The 21,859-nt window shown below is 40.8% G+C and overlaps 1 protein-coding gene across 1 annotated transcript in view; it reads right to left on the bottom strand.

Annotated features, from left to right (window-relative positions):
* mtf2 (metal response element binding transcription factor 2) overlaps window positions 1-19,564 on the bottom strand; it is a 44,453-nt gene extending 24,889 nt beyond the window's left edge. Inside the window, exons 1-3 of the mRNA XM_080836398.1 lie at window positions 19,434-19,564; window positions 18,815-19,013; window positions 13,959-14,040 (exon numbers count right to left, since the gene is read on the bottom strand). Coding sequence (XP_080692524.1) covers window positions 13,959-14,040; window positions 18,815-19,013; window positions 19,434-19,438 — 286 coding nt within the window. The 5' untranslated portion in view covers window positions 19,439-19,564. The remainder of the gene's footprint in view (window positions 1-13,958; window positions 14,041-18,814; window positions 19,014-19,433) is intronic.
* Between the last annotated feature and the right edge of the window lie 2,295 nt (window positions 19,565-21,859).

Here is a 21,859-nt window from a genome sequence, read left to right as displayed (position 1 = left end):
TTCAGTGAGGGGGGTGAAGGAGGGAAAAGATGAGTTATTGATGGTAGCACCCTTAGGGGGGGAAGACAGTTGGTCGAATTGTTTCCCAATGGCTGCCACTTTCTCTGTGAAGAAGGAAGCAAAGTTATCGGCTGTGAGGTTAGTAGCTGGGGGAGGAGGAAGAGGGTAGAGCAGAGTTTTGAAGGTGGAAAATAGTTTCCGAGCATCAGTTGCACTGTTGATTTTGTCATTGAAAAAAGTTTTCTTAGCAGCAGTGATGCTGGTTGAGAAGGAGGCCAGCAGTGTCTGGTAGCTTGCAAGATCGTCCTGTGCTGCAGATTTGTGCCACTTTCTCTCAGCCGCTCTGAGATTGGAGCGCTGCGTTCGGAGGGTATCACTCAGCCATGAATGAGACTGGGTAGCTCGCGCAGGTCTGGTAGAAAGTGGACACAAACTGTCCAAGCATGAGCTTAGAGTGGAGCAGAGAGATTCTGTGGCGTCATTGACACCTAGTGAGGAGAAGGTGGATAAAGGTGGAAGAGTAGAGGAAACCAGGGAGGAAAAGTGAGTGGGGGAGAGGTTGCGGAGGTTGCGCCGGAACGAGACCATAGGAGGAGGGACAGAGGGTTGCTCAATGAGTCGAACATCAAAGCGAATGAAGAAGTGGTCTGAGAGATGGAGAGGGGTTACAGTTAGGTTTTCCGTGGTGCAGTTCCGAGCAAGGATGAGGTCGAGCTCTTTCCCTGCTTTGTGAGTTGGGGGAGTGGGTACCTGTTGTAGGTCGAACGAGTGGACCAGGGTCCGGAAGTCAGCCGAGTTGGGGTTGTCTAGGTGGATGTTCATGTCGCCAAGGATGAGTATTGGACACTCATGGTCAGGGATGGCTGACAGCAGGGTGTCCAGCTCATGGACGAAATCGCCCAGTTGTCCTGGTGGCCGGTAGATAACAATCACATATGTTTTAACAGGAGCAGTTACCATAATTGCATGATATTCAAACGAGGCATACCTGTTTGAAGACAGCAGTGGAGTAAATTTCCAGTTTTCCGAGATCAACAGCCCCGTCCCACCTCCACGACCAGATGGCCGAGATGTATGGGAGAAGGCGTAGTTAGTGGAGAGTGCTGCCGGGACAGCAGTGTCTTCAGGTTTGATCCAAGTCTCAGTGAGAGCTAAGAGCCCTAGTGAGAGGTGATTGGCATAACCTGAAATGAAGTTGGCTTTGTTGCCTGCAGACTGGCAGTTCCACAGGCCAACAGAGAAGGAGGTTACAGCAGATGAGGTTTGTTGAAATGAGCGGAGGTTACCCAGGTTGCGCTGCCTTCTGGTGCGCTGGGATCTCTTGTGACAGCGAGTGACAACAGAGATACTGCTGTGACACATGACTAGAAAGACAATTTTTTGTATTGGTTTGAAAGGTTTACCTTGTTCGTGTCCTTGCTTCGGTGGACTTGCACAGGTAGACTTGTATGTCTTTACCCGAAAATGTCTTCACACGAAAAGGGCTCAACACGAGGGCTGACACTTACGCTGACGCTTCAGTATCAGTCCTATTGAAATAGCAGATTCACTGATTGCGTCCGGCTGAAGTCCCGCCCAGCAGTTGCAGAGACAAAGGAGACTAATTACCTTCAGGTGTGTCCTAGCAATTCAGAAAGTGACTGAGTGAAACTAGATTGATTGCCCTCAGGAAGTTGCCTGATTGCCTATCCAATGAGTATTCAAGCAGTATTCACAGTAGTATTAGTTTTAAAATAGTAAAAACCAAGCCAGTACATACAGATACACACAGCAGCAGTCAAGAGGCACTCAGCTTGTTCTTGTTATAAAATGGCTTCACATGGACATTAAATATCCAAGGAAATAATGGGACATCAATAGAGCAATGATTACTCTGATACTAATGTAGTGGATGAAGGGAAAGTCCCCCCCCCCCCCCCTCCCCTTGCCTTGTCGAACACGTTAATTACAGTGCATGAAATGCCCTGTATTGTTATTCCTAGGCTTCTTCTTCTTCTTCTTCTTCTTGTTACCTTTTTCTGCGATTAATTCAGCCCGAACCGCTTAACGTAGAAACTTCATTCAAACTTTGTCGCGTAGGTCTTGTAAAGGACACTTATGCTATGTATTTTTCACTTTTCTAAACTTTATACTTTTTAAGATTTTAAATAAAAACTAATCTAAATTTTCCCATTGACTTACATTGGGCCATTATGACATCATAATAGGGTCTTTAAACTGGCTTGCACCTGTGCTTCACTGACAGCTGCACCAAATCAAAGGAACCTCTTCTCTGTCCCTCTCAATTTAACTGTAACTAGGAACATTAAGACACCTTCCATTCTCTACTTATTTTCTCTCCATCTCTCCATCTTTCTCTCTATCCCTCTCAGTCTACTTTCTCTCACACTCAATCTCTCTTCTTCACTCCATTTTTATCTCCTTTTTTCAATATTTCCACTCTCTTTTTCTCTTTCACTCTTCTTTCCTTCTTCCACTCATCTTTCCTTCTTCCGCTCTTCTTTCCTTCATTCACTTTTCTTTCCTTTCTTCACTCTCCTTTCTTCTTTCCTTCTTTCACTCTTCTTTCATTTTCTTCTTTCCTTCTTCAACTATCATTTCCTTCTTTCACTCTTCTTTCCGTTCTTCACTCTACTTTCTTTTCTTCTTCCACTCTTCTTTCTTTTCTTCTTTCCTTCTTTCACTCTTCTTTCCTTCATCCTCTCTGCTCTCCTTTCTTCACTCTTCTATCCTTTCTTCTTTCCTTCTTCCACTCTTCTTTCCTTTCTTCTTTCCTTCTTTCACTCTTTAGGTTCTAACCTATTGTTATCGTAGGTATTATTATTATTCTTGTACCATGGGAGTCAATGGCAGCCCCTATAACCATATGGTAACTTTTTGTGAAATTTGGCACACTCATTAAGGACAGCCCGTTCTTCATTCACACCAAGTTTCATGGCTCTCATGACACCTCTCTAGCGCCACCAACAGGGCAAAGTTGGACTTTTGTAACACACACAACTTTTCAAAAATGAGCTACCCTTGGATTCCCTGGATCAAGACGAATTTAACCCACCCCATGGCGTCCATTTCCGGTTATATAGATTTTCCGCTATTTCCGGTTTTATCAAAAACCTTTGAAAGCCTACTCCTCCTACAATTTTTGGCAAAACTTCTTCAAAATTACCAGAGATGATCTTCAGACCTAGCCTCACAAAAGTTACTTTTTAGAATTTTGATCCTCACAACCGTTTGTCCGGTACAGCCACTCAAATTCAGCAGAAAAGTCGCCAAACAGGAAGTGAGGTCATATCTTGGCAAATCTTTGACAAATCAACACCAAACTTGATATGTCACTGGAAGACACTACAACATGTTGCCATGTGCAAAGGCAACTTCATATCTTGAAAAATGATTGATATAAAGCAAATTGGATAGATTGTTAACGCTAAAACAATGCTTTACACATCAACAGGTCAAAAAGTGATACTCTGATTGAATCACAAGTTCATGTGAAGACACTTGAGAATGTTTAGAACACAAATCTGAAAAAAATTTGACTGTAAGATGAAAAGTAGATTTTTGGTGAATATTTGAAATACGCATGCTTGGCTAATTGCTAGGGTGTTTCTCAAGTCTGCCTCTCTGCCCCTCTGGTCTTGCGCGCGTGTGCGCTCCAGATTCTCTCTCACTCACACACACACACACACACACACACACACACACACACACACACACACACACACACACACACACACACACACACACACACACACACACACACACACACACACACACACACACACACACACACACACACACACACAGGGACAGGGACAGGCTCCTTTGACACGCGCAAGCACACACACACATCATTTAAGGAAATTTAGGGATGACCACACCCCTTCTCACTCTTAGCTTAAAGCCATGGCCCTTGAGGATCTTCAAAGTAATGCATTTGAAATGTAATATCCCATTGGCAAGTCTGCAGCATGGATTTTTCTATACAGTGACAAATTGTCACAAAAATACATTTCTCCCTGGTTCGCAATGTCTGGAGGAGGAAACCGCCATCGCTGCTTGCAGCTATATTCTTTCTTTTCTTCTTCCTTTCCTAACTTGTGCATTTCATGCACTGGTATTTCCTTCAGGAAATGCATTTTCTAGTTAAATGATTGTGATTCCCAGTTCAAGAGTATCAGAAGATTATTGTTTATGGTACTATTGTTTATTTGACTTAGACACCATAACACTAAATAAATGCTCAATAAATGGTTTTCAACTGTGAGTGGGAATGAGATTTTGTGTGTGTGTGTGTGTGTGTGTGTGTGTGTGTGTGTGTGTGAGTGTACGTGCAAATGGATACGGATAAAGGTATCTTCCAAATTAATGAATGTAACTGTAATGTCAATGTACAAACCACGGACATCTGTCCTCCTCTAAGATAGCTGCTCAATCAATGTACAGTTAACATAACATTCGGCCTCATTCTCGAACATTTTCCGAAGTTTCTTCTGAAATGTTTCTTACGGGCTTCGGAAAAACAACATAAGAAAATGACCTCCGACAAATTCATGAACACTTGAAAATGTGCAGAAGTCTTCTCAACTGTGCTCCGGAAGAGCTGGAATTAGTTCACCTGCAACATTCTGTTCACCCGCTGCAGAACGCCACAGAAAATTCTCCCCTCTAGCCTGCTGATGCTCTGCTATACACGCATGCGCTCTAAGCACACTAAACAAACATGTGCGCGAGCCGCTTACATACAAAGTTTAAGGGGCAGCTAAATGGCTGCAATGGAGAGCACTAGAGTTATACCTCTGAGCTATATTGAGTTATACGACCTGCACCGGTTTCTTTAAAAGCTGCCGTATGGCAGCATTTTGGGTTTTATTTTTTTGAGATTGAGGGCAAGATGGACAAGACGTACACAATTTGTAAGGTCTGTGGAAGTCGAACAAAATACTTTGGAAAAGTACCTAGCTGCCCCCTTAATTTTGTTTAATCCCATACCGCTTGCAAGAAGTTCTCGGCTGGCTAGATAGCTTGCTAACCGAGAGCATATTTGCTAACTTCGCTACTTAGCTCACTAGCCTTGGCTATATGGATTTCCATACGTCTCGCTACTTTGTCAGTTGGCTAAGTAGCTACAGAGAGGGAGCTAATGTTGACCGTGTCTGCTTCATGCTAATCCCTGTGGTCATGTTGCCATAGAAAAGCGATGCTTCTGTCAGAAAGTTAACACCAATCACCTTGTGATTATATGGTTAAGCAGTGGGCCACATACAGAGCTTGGTTATTTGAATAAGTGTTGTAACTATTCAATGACGCAAAAATTAAGCGGTTTAATATTTTTTTTTTACATAGGCTACTTCCATATGGTGTTGAAATGCAAGCTGCATTAGTTATTTAATTGTTGATAGAAAGTTATATTTGTGACAAAGATTTTTTTTAATTCATCTGTTGATTTTCACAGCTTAGCAACTGCAGAAGTTTTGTTTCTGTCTCAGGGATATGCTGCTGATAACCCACAACAGGAGGATTTTGTGTTTGAAGTCTTGATGAAAATGATTTTTTTTTTTTTACACCCATATTGTCTTGAAATGCAAGCTGCATTGATTCTTGCATTGTTCATAGAAAGTCATAATTGTGAAATAATTGTAAAACCTTTTTCTCTAATAAAAAAATAGAGAAGGTAATTCATCTGTTGATTTTCTTCAATTATCAAACACAAAGTAGGAAGTGATTAGCAACCTCTGAGTCGCTAACTCAGATTTGAGACTCTGAGGGCCTGATTTACTAACAGGATTGCGCCCATTTCAGGCGTAAATTGGCGGGTGTAAACATAAAACGGTATTTTCAAAGGCGGCGCATTTGAGTAGAAGCGCAGATTACCGCTGCTGGGAGGGTATAAGGAAAATTGTGTGTGTGCCGCAAAGAGATGGGAGGAGAGACGTTAAGTGCGCCTGATGATGTATTCCGTGGTGTTTAGTAAAACTGCCTGGCGAGAGTGTGTCTCTAATTTGCGGGATAATTATCCGCCTCATAAAAGCACGTCTTAACCAGGAAGCGCTATTTTGATTGAGTCTGAAAACTTTTTGATATGGCAGCAGTTATTACAACAAGGTAAAGACACAGACAAAGAATTATCTCAACACGAATAACCCTTTTCCAGTTAAGCTAACCAGAAATCATTAGACGGTACAGGTTAACCAGCAACGCAATACTACAGTTACTGAATCAGAGACGACATTGAACCCTCCACCCGGCGATCAAATTCTATTCCATCAGTTGTTAAACTCCTGGCAACATTGCAAATATTGGCATCCGGATCATTTCAAACAGTTATAGCATCAGCCTAGTATAGCTCAGCCTTCACTCAGCCAAATATTCACCCAGGTCCTCGACGGATTGCTATGGCGCACTGGTCAATATATATATTTCCCAACTACCATAGCCGAAATTACAGACATCAAACAGGACTTTTGCAAACTTTCGGAACGTAATTGGAGCCATTGATTGCACCCACATCCAAACAGTCCCACCTTCAATCCACGAACACATTTACCAAAACAGAGAGCACACATATTTAATGAATGTCCAGGTCATATGTAATGCCAACATGACCATTACTAACGTGGTAGCCTGCACCTGGATCTGTCCAGGACAATTTTATCTTCCGGAATAGTGTCATCTATCCAAGATTGAGCAACGGGGATTTTGGAGAGGCCTGGCTACTTGGTAAATGTATTTGTTTAAGTGGGGATGTATTGTAGTGAACCCATGTCCCTTGTAGAATTTATTAATCTCGCCATGTACACATCTATATTGTTATATTAGACAGTTTATGCATTAAAGCCCCATTATGCAACAATTATACTTCAAGATTAGGGTTAGGATAAGCAGTTTAACCTTAAAATAACAGCTTAAAAAAAATTGGGGCGCTACAATGACTTTTAATATGGAGAATCGCCTCCGTGCCATTGGGATAGCAGGGTCCATAGGCATATAACTGCGTTCTGTAGTTTTGCCTGCCGCAGCCCGCCGACCTGACTTGTTTACTTTCTGCCGATCTAGTAAGTAGCTTATTTGCCGTCTTGCTTTGTCTTATGTTGCACTTGCTTGATGTTTGACAGTGTAAGGACAGTCATTGAGTAACTAGTTTGTCATAATGTCAAAGTCAGCACATTTCAAGAGATTTCGTTAGTTTTAGCTGCTAGCATACCTTTAGCGAATAGCTATTGATCCGTTGTGCTGCTTCAATGCCACCTAATAGCATATTCTTTATAATCTGGTTCTTTTAACCCCTCTCCACAGCAGGGTATTTTATACAATTTCAGCGCATTTTGCACAGTTTCATTTAAAACTTGTATAACTATTGTTCTACACATTGCACAATAACCATTCATGGCTTAAATTAAAGGAAACACTTGGGTCATCAGCTGCAATTAGTTAAAGTGCTTTATTATGTCATGTAAGTTTACATTTTAGAGCAGCAAAAGTAAAGTAAATTAAAGTTTGCTTCAGTATAAAACAGGGTTTTGAATGTCAGCGGGATCTAAAACCTATATTTCCTGATTCAACAACATCTTTACAGTGTGTGTAACAAATTTCAAGCAGATAGTCAAAAGTGTACAAGTGTTACAAGTGTCTTATGACCTCTCCAAAAAACAAAAAACACAAAAATCACAGTTTTTCTAGCATTCAAACTTTTTATTGCCTTCTGTACTTCAGCAAACCATTAGGAATTAATTTCAGTGTAATATTTTGTATTGTATTGCATTTTCTTCAGAGAATATACATAAAGGTCTTTAGCCTCTCCAAAACATACCCAAACCCTATCCAAATGCATATAGACGTACATTATGACATTGTAATGAATGTCAGTTGCGTCCTAAAATACAAACTCCAAAAACAAGAACTATTTATAAATATGTAAAAAAAAAAAATATTAAAAATATTATACAAAAGTAAAAAAAATACAAATTTAAAATAGGCAACCAGGCTTTCTTTGCTTCATGGGACCATGCCAGTTGGTGTAGCACATCCTATCTGAGACAAGGCACAGAGACACATTACAACATTTGAACATAGTGCAGAGCTTGCACAGCACGCATATTCTCCTTGCCTTGGATGCACAGATGAGTACTGGGTAGCATTCTAGTGGCTGTGACTCTGACTCTGACTCTGACTCTGACTCTGACTCTGACTCTCTCCCAACTTTAGCCAACTGTTCCAACAGAGCTAACCTGAAGCTCTTTTGGTTGAGGGGCTTTTGATTATTTGCCTCTGCCATCTCCTTGTGGATAATGTAGCTGTTCACCACTGCAATATCTACAGTGCAGAAACAGCAGAAGTGCAGAAACAGCTTCAAATACCACGGGTTTGTCTTCAGGGTCACAGAGAAGTACTTGATGAGGGCATCAGAAAGGTCCACCCCCCCATGTACCGATTATATTCCTTGATAGGGTCAGGTACAGGAAACACCTTCCTGGACCAGCTTTTATCAGGGTTGCGGACACTGCGCTGCGCAGACTCCCCACTGTATGCCTTGTGGATTGTGGAACACATGGCAACGTCACGCGTGTCCTTCCACTTCACATACAGCAAGGAGCCCTCGCGGATCCAGCGCATTTCCCCTCGGTTGGCTTTCTTGTGCAAGCCGTTCTCTTTTGTGCGGGGAAACCCCACATGGTTCTCCCTGATGGTCCCACAGGCCCCAAAGCGCAGCTGGTGGAGATGACTGAAAAGCTTGGCACTGGTGTAAAAATTGTCCACATACACATGGTACCCCATGCCAAGATAGGCAGGGTACCCCCAGGATTTTTCATCTCAAATTTAAGACTTTTTAAGACCTTTTCAAGACCACTTTAGATGAAATTTAAGACCAACATCGCACCTTTCCTGATATGCATAATTTTATGAAGAAAAAAAAAAAAAAAATGTAATCATAAGACAACCATTTAAAACAATAACTATGAGGGGTGGACGTGTGAGTGTGTGTTTGTGTACATGTGTGTGTGTGCATGCGTGTCTGGATACGTCTGTGGGTGAACCTGTGTGCGGTTGTAATACAACAGATCCTACAGCCTTTGGAGCTCTGCGCTTTTGGCAGCAATCTGTTCATCCAGTATGATGAGTTCAGCCAACTTATTATAGTGGGAGCTTTTCCATTAAAGTTGCTGTGTTTTTGAGGTGTTTGTTGCAATTAAATTGCGGAAGCAAGTGGAAGTTGTGATAGAGTTGCGAATTTCCCTCTTTGTAATTATAATTGAGTTATTTGTTAAAAATAAGTTATTAATAAACAAACATTCATTAAATAACAAAACCATTGAGAAATGGTCCTCTAAAATAATAACCTCACCAACATGCCAAATAAAAGATGTAGCAAAAATGTAGCAAAATAGGCTGTTAAATGTATATTACTTGTATTGTTGTTATGGAAACAAACACCGTTTAGTATTGGACTTTTACTTTGACATCATTCAAATGTTCCTCTCGTGGAAATGGCAACAGCTGTTATGCGATGTAATGCTAAACACGTAGTGAGAACAGTACATAGCAACAACGAAGTGCACCTGTTGGTATTACAAAAGGACCACCAGTAAGACTGAATAAAGTGTTATGAATATCTCAGCCTTCACATATAATGGGGAAAAACTGCCTGTGTCACTGATCTGACGTCCTGTCATGCACGCCTTTCTGCCGTTTTCAATCGGTTTTGCTATCCTTGTTCATTTATTTTATCTGTATAGGGGTTTATGTTGTTCAATCTCATATATGAATTTAAAGTTGTCCAATTTCAACTAACCCATTCTTCAACACTATGCTACCTTATCTTCAAACAGAAAGTAAGTTAAAATCTCAATTGCAACAGCTTTCGAGGGTTTGGGAAATAATCGCTGCTGATTTGATGTTTGGTGGAGTCAATCCAGAATTAGTGTTGATGAAATTATAATCAAGTCACCCAAACTGCCGTGAAAAAAACGGGAGTCGCTGAAACTGTTCTTGCATCCCTGTACAACAGTGTGTTCTTAAATGTTAGACGTTTCAATTTCTTTAATCACCCAAAAGCCCCGCTCCACTGTTGCCTGTGATAGCAGATGCTTATTAACTAGCATTACCCTGTCCCTGACAGGGCAGTGTCCTAGATAACTGTCTAGCTAGCTAGCGCAGCTAGTTTTATCCTATATCGTGTCAGCATCTCAGCCAGTTCAGAGTCATATACAGGTTGCCTGGTATTTTGGATGCGACGTTTGGGTGTACTAAGATTCGTTGTCACAACGAACAATAAACAAATGTGGACTTGATGAACGAAATTTAAGACCTGTTGACGAAATTTAAGACCGGTTCACAAAATATAATACCTTTTCAAGGCCTTAAATTATCAATACTAAATTTAAGACTTTTTCAAGTTTTTAAGACCTCGCGGGTACCCTGGATAGGGCACCTTGATCAAGTTCACAACTGCATCGAAGCTCAGTCCATTGCCACTCGGATCCTCTGCCTTTCCCTCGTATATGTTGAAGTCACATGTGTAGCCACTCTTGCTGTCGGCCAGGACAAACAGCTTGTAACCCCATTTTGTGGGCTTGTCCTTCATGTACCGTTTCATCCGGATACTTGCTTTTGTGGCTACCATGCGCTCATCAACAGCCAGGTTCTTGTGTGGGTGGTAGTTTGCCCTGCAGGCCGTGAGGATGTCTTCCTGAAGAGGCTTCAGGCGGAAAAGGAGATCAAACCCAGGCTGGCCACGGAGCTGGTCATTCACCTCATCAGCAGCTGGGTCACTCATGTGAAGATATGCAGTGATGGCCTCATACCTGTAGCCTGGCATGACAGTGGGAGGAAAGGGGAAGTTGAAAGCGGGATCCTTCCTCCACAGGTCCCTTGCAGCAGTCACCCTGACCACGCCAAGATACAACACAAGGCTCAGGTAGCGGTACATCTCATCTGGCGTCACGTCTGTCCACCGCCTCTTTGTACCCTGCGCAAGCTCCCGGGCAGTGTATGCATTGGTGTTGGTGCACAGAGTCTGAATGGCACAGGGTGTGAAATACAGCTTGAAGATTTCGAGGGGGCTGTATGACTTCTGGAAATCCAGCTGCGGTCCAGGCGTCCTCTTAGGGCAGAATGGAAACTGTGGGGGGCACACATCCTCCTCAGCACCATCATGCCATCTGTCCACCAGTGGGGCAGGGGTGCTCCTCTTTGAAGGAGGCAGGGATGGTGTGGGTGCACTCCTTTTGACTGCTGTCTTCACACTCCTTCTGGCCCTTTTCTGCCTTGGCGCTGGAGGGCATGAGGGCCCTGGCTGGTCTGATGGGACATCATCTTCAGGCAGCGATGCTGTGAGTGCTTTCCTCTTGACTGCCGTCCTCACACTCCTTCTGGCCCTTTTCTGCCTTGGCGCTGGAGGGCATGAGGGCCCTGGCTGGTCTTCTTCAGGCAGCGATGGTGTGGGTGCTTTCCTCTTCACTGCTTTCTTCACACGTCTTCTGGCCCTTGTCTGCCTTGGCGCTGGAGGGGGGCATGAGGGCCCTGGCCGTTCAGAAGGGACAACATCTTCAGGGACATCTCTGGAAAAAAGACAAATATTGCAAAATGTTACACAAACCACCCAGCAATACAGCAAAACAAACTGTAGATTACTGAGTAAGGATAACTAAACAACTTCAGACAACATGGCAGCTATTGCTTCAGGTGTTAATTTTGCAATTGATGAGGGTACTCTGTGATGGGGGGCTGAGAACAGCAGACAAAGAAAGCTGGGGTATGCCTGAACAGGTGCTAATGCAGGTGCCAGCAACCCAAAGAGAGTTCATATCTAGGTGTATGGGTCAGATAATACCAAGTAATGAGTGTACTCTAATGTGGGGAGGGCTGAGCACAGCAGACAAAGGAGGTAACAGGTGCTAATAGTGCTGAGAGTGCATCTAGATGTATGAGAAAATGTCCGCCGTTTCGGGGAATATAAACATTCTCAGTATATATCTATACTCACAGAAGAATTACTAATCATTACAGCCAATTACAACAGGAAAACATTTATATAAAGCAACCAATGCGTGCTGAAAATAATGCAGCCACCTTTTCTTAGCTAACGTAAGAGCAGCCATCTAACGTGAGACAAATAGCAGCCTTTGGCAGGTAATAACATTCCGCCTTTTCAGAACATATACATACTCGATACATCTCGGAACATATACAAACATTTATATATATATATATATATATATATATATATATATATATATATAAACATATCATATATTTCTATAATCGGGAAGAGTTACTAATATTGACAACCAATTGCAACAGTTTATCATTTATCCATATAAAGCAACTAACGCGCGCTGAAAATGATCAACTTTCACGGAACTAACGTGACTAGCTAAGAGCAGCCTTTACTGCTCTATTTACTCAGATAATACATGGTAATATTATGGTGGAAAGATACAGACATGCGTGCTCATAGTATTTGTATATAATTCACAACCACAAATGCAGGATTGTACTTACATGTTCGCTCATTCAAAGCTTCTTCATCCGAAGAATCTAAGCTGGCGCTGTCTGAGAAATGATCCTTGTCCCTAGTCCCTAGAACTTCTTCTTCGTCTTCGTCTTCACTGTTGAACAGGATCTCCAAGACTTCTTGACGTGTTCATGTCTTCAGCAGTTGTAATACGAACACAAGTAGTACAGAAAATCGCCACAGGTAGAGTCGCTTCGCAGTTGTTGATGTCACAGCTGTATCACGCGCAATGGTCGTGCATCATTACGCACAGGCCATAAATCATGGTCAGAGCGATTACGCTTGATCCAATCAGGCTTCTACATTACTCAAAGACAGACAATAGGCGTATCATTGTAAACCTGAGAATGTGCACTATTGGATAAAATAGTTGTCAATCACGTTCTAATGCCTGGATTGGCGGAACAACCGTTTTTGTAAATGGTACACTTTTGCATCAATTGTGTACTTTACATAAAACCTAGAATGAGAAATAAAATGTACTGTGGCGAATTATAACCACACAGTTTAGTAAAAGAGGCTTTCCTTATTCAGGTATGTTTTCGGAAAAAAATATTTGTCATGGTCGTGAAAAATACGAGAAGTTTGAGATTGTGTGATATGGGAAATGGAGACACGTTTGTTGCTATGATGTGAGCACAAAAATAAACCACGATAAATCCCTCAGTTATAATCTCCAGTGTCATCATTTAGTTGTTTGGATATATAACAATTTTTCCATTACAAAAAATAAGACATTTTGGCAAAGATAGCATGTTTAAATGGACAATTATTGTGAGGAGGCGTCAAAACTGTAACAAAGCAGTGGGCACTTCCAGGTCCGAGTAAACAAAATCTAGAGAACTGGTGCACACTGGCATTTGATATTACGGGTGCTTGTGGCAGTATTAGTGCTTAACTGGAAAATCCAGCTGTTTATGGTTAAATGTTTTTTATTTGTGTTGCTACATACAACGTCAATTATTGTATCAGCTTGATCACACTATAGCGACCACTAGGGGCGCTTCTGCACAGACACATCACCTACATCTCGCTGTAGGTGATGGCGGGTATCCCCAACAGCCATGGATAATGACACCTATACCCAACCCAGTATCGGCAGCAGAACAACAATATAACCGCGCGCACATTGAATCAAGGGCAGTGATTGAGCTAACGTTTGGTGTCCTGAAAAGCCGGATGCGGCAGTGTATTCCTTCCTCGTAAAAGGTTAATGTTCGCTGTTACTTTGCGAACCAATATATCTATCTCCTCTTCGCTGAACTTTCGTTTTCTCTTCCTCGAATCACCCATGGTGGCAGTAACATGCAGGCGATTTGTCCCGTCTTTTAACGGCGCGCTAATTAACACTAAAGGGAGGAGCAGTACAAGTCATTACATTGTACCCAGACGTTTTTTTAGGCATCTTCTGAGTTTTAACCATAAAGCATAGAATATAACTTACCAGTTTGAATATCCTTCCAAAGAATCCAAGATTTCGACTTATCCTCAAAGACAACGAAGCAGCGATGCTTCTGATCATCTATCTAGGAAAGAACATTTTTGAATTATTTTAATTATATTATATAGATACATACATACATATACACACACACACACACACACACACACACACACACACACACACTAGGGCTTTGACTTTTGCCTAAAAATCATATTCGAAGTTCGTCTGTTTATTAATATTAATATTCGAATATATTCGAATATTTATTAATAACAGTTTGACCATTAAATGCCTTCAGTAAGACCTATATGGTATAACATTTAGGTTGTATATGTTTTGTCCACCAGAGGGCAGTGTATCAGTCAACGTCAATGAACTTTTAAATCATTTAAATTGAATGAACTGAAACAGACAGTTGTGATAACCAATCAGAATTCGAGTTGAAAACATTCCTACTGAAAACATTCCTACCAAATTTCAAATAAAAATATTGTCGTTTAGAGCATTTATTTGCAGAAAAATGACAATTGGTCAAAATAGCAAAAGAGATGCCGTGTTTTCAGATCTTGAATAATGCAAAGAAAACAAGTTTGTATTCATTTTTGAAACAACACAATACTAGTTTTTTAACTTAAGTTCAGAAATCAATATTGGGTGGAATAACCTTGATTCACAATCACAGCTTTCATGTGTCTTGGCATGCTCGCCATTGGGTGACTTTATACTACTCCTGGCGCAAAAATTCAAGCAGCTCTGCTTTGTTTGATAGCTTGTGACCTTCCATCTTCCTGTTGATCAAATTCCACTGTTTTTTAATGGGATTCAGGTCTGGGAATTGGGCTGGCCATGACAGGGTCCTGATCTGGTGGTCCTTTATCCATACCTTCACTGACCTGGTTGTGTGGCATGGAGCATTGTCCTTCTGGAAAAAACTCTCCTCAGAGTTGGGGAACATTGTCAAAGCAAAAGGAAACCAGTTTTCTTCCAGGACAACTTTGTACCTGGCTTGATTTGTGCGCCTTCACAAAAACAAATCTTCCCGATTCCAGCCTTGCTGATGCACCCCCAGATCATCACCGATCCTCCACCAAATGTCACAGTAGGTGCAAGACACTGTAGCTTGAAGGCCTCTCCAGGTCTCCGTGTAACCATCAGACGACGAAAATTGGATTCATCAGAGCAGATGACCTTAGAAGAAAAACTTGCTTCCTTATGCTCTGACAATGTTCTCTAACTCTGAGGAGTAGTTTTTCCAGCAGAACAATGCTCCATGCCACACAGCCAGGTCAGTGAAGGTGTGGATGAAGGACCACCATGTCATGCCCAGCCCAATTCCCAGACCTGAATCCCATTAAAAACCTCTGGAATGTGATCAAGTGGAAGATGGATGGTCACAAGCCATCAAACAAAGCCGAGCTGATTTTACTTTAACACATCTATCTATAAATTCAGAAATCTCTGTGTGTCTGTCTGTCAGTCTAGGGCGTATCTCCCTGACGTTAGTTACGTTAGTTATGAGATTTCGCATGTAGCTTACGCATGTCATGAACCTGTGCATCCTTGATTTTGAAGATTTCTGAATTCATAGTTTGCGAGATATTTGTATTTTACCGTTTGCCGAAGGCACTATGGGTCCGTTTGCCGTAGGCACTATGGGTAGTGAGGCACTATGGGTAGTGTAGTAATTCAGAGAAAGAGGGGCGGACCCGCGCGACGTGAATGATGTCAAAGTCATAGAACAGTCGTCGTCATAGATGTTACCCCAGCTGATGTGTATGGGCCTGGCATGTAACCCAACTCTCATTACCATGTTAAGTAGTATATTGTAGTATATTGAAGTTTGATGTATTTGTATAAGAGTTAGCTTTCTATTCAACGTTGCTGGTTAGCCTAGACCACTGACCATGCGTTCATGCATCTACTGACGTTATGAGAGAGGTTTTCCGATATATTAGTTTCCCGATGTATCTGTTGTAATTCGTGTGTACTTTGTTTTCTCATTATTGCAATATTATAAACCTCTGCATTTACCCTGGCTGGGAGAGGCTGTCATTCCGAAGATACTGTGTGTGATCGCCTTTGCTCTGTGTTCATTAAACCTGCCAGGGTGTATGAATAAACGGCTGGGTGCCAATCAAAATCACAACGCAAGAGTGGAGTACTACACCGCTACAAATGGTAGCTTATATTGATAAGCCTCAGAGGCTTTCAGATTGTCCATTGCTTTCTCATCTGTTGCTATGGAGTCCACGAAATACGCGCAAATCTCGCTGTAAGTTATGTTGGGCCACGTCGTGAAATAATAATAATTTCATTTTCGAACTGTTTTCTTACTCACTTTCGAAGACCATAGTCAGAAAATATCTCTGAACACAGCTGAAGTGTTCTCAGGAGGATTCTTAAATTGAACTTGAAATTGAATAAGGTGCCAGATTTCTAGAGACTTCCAGGCGAAAAACACATCGTTAACAGCCCTGTATCCAGGTTTGCCCAAACAGTAGATGCTGCGTGTGCTTTCTATAGGCTAGGTGCACGAAAATGCTCAGTGTGGGCTGTTTGTTTCCTGTTTAGCCAGGTGTATTTGAACCTGCCGCTATTCTGAATGTAATTAGCGTCTACACGGACCTGGTTGGGTGTTGCACCTAGTGAATCAGCGTTACGATAAAGAAGGACGTTTAGACACTAATTACATTCAGAATAGTGGCATGTTAGACGCTAATTACATTCAGAATAGCGGCAGGTTCAAATACACCTGGCTAAACAGGAAACAAACAGCCCACACTGAGCATTTTCGTGCACCTAGCCTATTACTGTGTACGCATGGCAAGTCTGAGAGCGCCGAAGTTGCGTAGTGGCCGCGAGCGGTATTGCAGACAGATAGAGATTTCAAATTGGATATGAAGATGAAATCATTATAAAATAAATAATTGCTGTCTGTGGTTCTATATGGGCTATGGAAATCATTTAGAAAATTATAGTTTGAGATGGATTGATAATTGATATAATTAAGAACCCCTGGTTAAATGTGTTCTTGGTCACATCAATTTGAAAGCTGGACCTACGTGTTTGATTTAATTAAATTACAACTAGGCCCAATACAAGGATAAGCTGTTGGTCAGATGTCAGTCACATCTGTAGACTTGCTAACTAACTTTGTTAACTTTTTAACATTAGCAGTGATACTAGCTACAGTAATATGATATTTCAGTTTCACTAGTCTGGGTTACTACTTAGAGGTAGTTGGCAACTTGACATTAAATGAAACCACTTGAAAGCTGAGGAGTGCGGACTTACATTAATCACAAACCGTATGAGGTATGCTATCTCTGGCTGGGTGGCTCCGGGAACGTTGGTTTAAAAGCCGCGCAACCACTCTTCCCTGCCATTAATTGTGTTGTAGGCTTTAGATACAGCCTGGTTGAAAACGAACGTTTTTGTTTTATATTGTATCAACATACGTTTTCAAATAGCCCTGGGCCAGGCTGTCAGATGTCCATTTTATCACTATAACATTATACTCAAAGTCCAAGATGAGGAAGCAAAAACAGTCTCATCAGTTCAATTTTAAGCAGGGGGTTAAAAAATGTGCTAAAATATGAGTCATGTGCTTAGGCTACATAGATTTTCATGTAGCCTAGAATAAGGGTAGGACTACATTACCTAAAAACTAAAACAAAAAACGTATGTTCTTGTGGTGGTCTCTTAAAAGACACTAATGAAATGTGTTTTTTCCCACATTAACTTCACATATTCTGCATTAACAAAGATGTCAACTGGAAGTGTGCCACAGAACTTGTTATTATTTAGATTATTCAGATCTCCCCCCTTCACCTTGACATTGCTTGGATTTTTTTTTACTGAAATTGCATTTTGAATCTTTTTGTTTGTTTGTTTCTTAAATCACTTTTGGTATCGTAATACCCTAAAAAACAATTCCAAAGATCATGGAGGGTATGGCCCTAATCTGTATTTTCATTGTTCCAGCTGATTTTTACACAGAATATAGGAATACACTGCATTTAGTTTCCTCAATTGCCTTAACATTTTCTATGCTGGAAAAACATACACCTGACACCCATATGTGCAGACCAGTCACTTATCAGCCAAGCACAGAGGTTAGGGCTACTGCAAGGAAGCTTGACGTCAACGAGGTTCTTATCACTAAAATTGGTTCTAATTATCTGGCAAAGGGTTGTTACCTTTACTACTCTTTATTTCAGCCACTTTGTGATTAGTTTTAAGATAAATACTCTTTGTTTGACACTTACCCTTGCGATTTACAAGAACAAGGGTAAGATAAACTGCTTTATGAAAATGGGCCCAGTCAGTGTCCCCGTTTTTCCGTTTACAAAGACAAAAACGTTACATGTTTTGGAGGTGTTAACGAATCTGAACTGAAATTGTCCCCGGATTTTGTCTCAGAAATCTGGTCACCTTAGCTTAAGATTCCTTCCTGACTAACAGGGTTTTTTTCCATAGAGATTATTCCAGTATATGTAATGACTTTATAATGTTTTTAATACATTATTCAACACAATCATTTATCTTGTAGTGTATATAATAGTAATAGTCCTCTAAACATGCCCAGAACATCCTTAATGTAAGTCCGCTAAATAACGTCCCTGTAAAGACGTCCACTAACACACTATCTGGGAATGTAGTGAGAACGTTAAAGGGGGACGTTCCTTACACCAGCAAGAGCGATATAGGAATGTTACGGGAACTTACACTTTCTAAATGGGCAGTAGTGATGTTTTTTTTTTTTTTTTAAATGGTCCTTCTTAGTCTAACAATACCGTTAGATCTTCATCTGCAGTTCAAACATTCATCATAGCGCAGAATAACACTAAACTTACCTTTGTTATAGTCCCCAGGTAAAACAAGCCATCTGACCATCTTGCTAGGACGTCCAAACCTTCCTCGAATTTGTTTCCGAGCTTTGGACCGTCTTTAATGCCGTTGTAACCGAGTCCGATACAGGGCACGGGTGTTCGGGGCTCTTGGTAATCATTTCCCTCCGAGTGAGCAGACAAGTTATCCACTTCTGTTGACTCTCTAATTAAAAAAATAAAATAAGATATTCTTATTGTAATATGCATTTGTATTACCAAGACATCATATTAACAAAATCCAAAAGCGTTTATTCCATGTTATAAACGTTAACTTACCAAATAAACTAAAACGCTATCTAAGTAAGCATTTGTTCCGCCCTTTCCCCATGGGCAACACCTTTTGTCATCTCAAAAATAACTTGATAGTGAACTATTGACAGCTAGCTAGCTTGCTGGTTAACATAAATTGCGGCGGATTTCAAGCAGTAATCAATCAGTATGAGGGGGAAAATGTATTGTGCATTTAAGATAAAGTATGCTGTTGTAAGAAACTGCTGCAAGAACAGTTTGGTTGGGTTTGTTATGAGTTATTTCATCTGAATGAATCTATTGTCAGTTAGCTCGTTTAACATAGTGTAAATACCTCATTCGGACACTTTTCGCAGTCAAAACCACTTCGAATACTCCCAAAACTACTAGACAAACGAGTCTGGCGTATCAAAAAAAAAGAATTACTCAAAATTGTGGGCTTCAGAATATCAACGACTACTTTCCTCCTAAAACACTCGCCATTTTGGTTTCCCGCTGAGTCAGTGGTGCATTGTGGGAATTGGGAAACGTATTTAACCCGTCAGGGCGCACGAATTTCCAGATTCAATATAGATTCCAATATAGAGTCCTTTAAGTCACTATCTAAACAGATCGGGATTTACAAGTCTTTTGAGTCACTTGAGTGCAGAAATCTTACCGGTAATCACAAGCACACTGCGTCCAACTACACGCGGTTTAAATAGCACTCCACAATGAGAAAAAAAGAGAGGTTTTGAGTAGAATATATTAAACTAGACGTAACGCAAAGCGTTACAAAATATGACCACCGAACCTTTCAGTAGGTTTTGGCACAGAATGAGTCATGGTTGTCAGTGTGTTTGTGTGTTTTTTTGTGTTTTGTGTGTGTAAATTGGTTTGTGTTAAAGGAATTATTTGTGATAGATTTTGATGATTTGGTTATGTAATGTTTAGTGGACTTCTTTTTTGTGGATTTTTTTGGTATATTTTTCTTTTGCAATGTAGTTTGTTAAAACAGGTCACATAAAGTAAAGAAAAGTTGAATTGACCCAAACACAATATGTTGTTTTCAGAATTGTACTATCTATTTTAAACTGTTCACACACCCATCAAAAGCAGACATTCCCTTAAAATCTCTTATGTTTGGCCAATGGTAAATGTATGTATTGTCATTTGTTGTCAGGCCACCTTCAGGCCAGTTGGTGTACAGTTACATAAAAAAAAAATATTGTATGGCCCCCCATGGACATTGCACGAAAGTGCACGAAACTTGGCATGCATTCAGAGGGTCACATAATGATCCACCACTTTCAATTTCGTTGAAGAGTAACCTGACCACGTTTGAAGGCATTACCATTCAGTGGAGGCTGGAGGTTTTTAAAGTGAGGGAGGAAGGACTGTGCGCCTGGTTGCCATTGCCCTGTTTATTCCGTTGGTGGCATAAGTATGTGAGATACAAGTTGTTTCAGGGTGTTTTTGTGGACTACAGTACTACAAAATAGCAGGCAGGGATACAATTGATACAAAGCCACCAGTGTGGCACCATTGTACTTAAAAAGCTGGTGGACAGCATGTCTTTGGACTAGACAAGGCCAGAAGGAAAGGATGCAAAGCCAATTAGTCAAATCAGGCCTACTCTATATTTGAAAAACTACATTCTAAATGTTGGGCCTACCATTTGGCCTTTTTTCCCCCTCAATTACTAAAGCTATTGGTTATTCGACAAATTTTCAGCTGCAATTGTTTATTAAAAAAAATTAAGACACAAGACCAAAAGTGATGCATCATGCTCTGAATCATTCACTAACATCCTTTCCAAAATATTAAACAACAAGTAAAAAAGGCAACAAGTAAGAGATTATTATTTTTCACTAACTATAACATGGGCTGTTAGCCTAACATTGTTTGTGGCAAATGTGGATGTTTCAGAATGTTGGTCAATGTTCATTGATCACTTAGGGGTGGACTGACTTTGACTACATTTTGTATTAAAAAGAAATATATTTTTATGTTTGGCTATGTGTCTGTTTTAGCAGATGCTTTAAGCTTATATTAAACAAATAGACCTATGGAAAAAGAACAACCCTGAGTAAATTACCTTTGTTCTCTAAAATTGCAAAAACAAAAACTTCCTATAATTGCTGCTCAGATTATGCCAGATTATTACAGCTATCACTCAAAGTAGCCAAGTATGAGGCCAATGCCCAAGTGACAAGTAGGCTAATTAGAATAGATACGAAACACATCGCGTTCTGAAACATTCATTAACAATTTCCATTCAGAATGTCAGCTGAACGTGAATAGTCAGACTAACAATAGGCGTACGAACGATTTAAACAAAACAGTACAGCCGATTGTTTTTGTATGGTACCAGTAAACCAGTACAGCCGATTGTTTTTGTATGGTACCAGTGAGCTATAAGTATTTCGCATACCATTTAGTATTAACGGAAGCGGTTTTACCATTGGGTTTAGTGACTTGGATTTTTGGAACAGGTTTCCCTGTTGTTTTGATACTAACCTTCTCTCTGTAGCTCAATGAATGAAACGGTTTGTTTAATAAAACATGAACAATATCTTCGTTCTCCATTGCACATCCTCTTTATTTGCAATCTTTCTACAACAATCTTTAATGGTGACGTGTTATCGATATCCTTCTGCAGAATGGTTGAAGAGGGAAACTTCGTTCGGTATTAATGTCTAATCCCCTCCCTTCAACGCCAAATCCGTTGTTTATTGGTTAAGCGATATTGGCGCAGACTCAGACTCTAGGGAGGTCTTT

Source organism: Sprattus sprattus (assembly GCF_963457725.1).
Source record: "Sprattus sprattus genome assembly, chromosome: 4".
NCBI classification, from domain to species: domain Eukaryota; kingdom Metazoa; phylum Chordata; class Actinopteri; order Clupeiformes; family Clupeidae; genus Sprattus; species Sprattus sprattus.
This window is presented reverse-complemented; position numbering and strand designations above follow the sequence as displayed.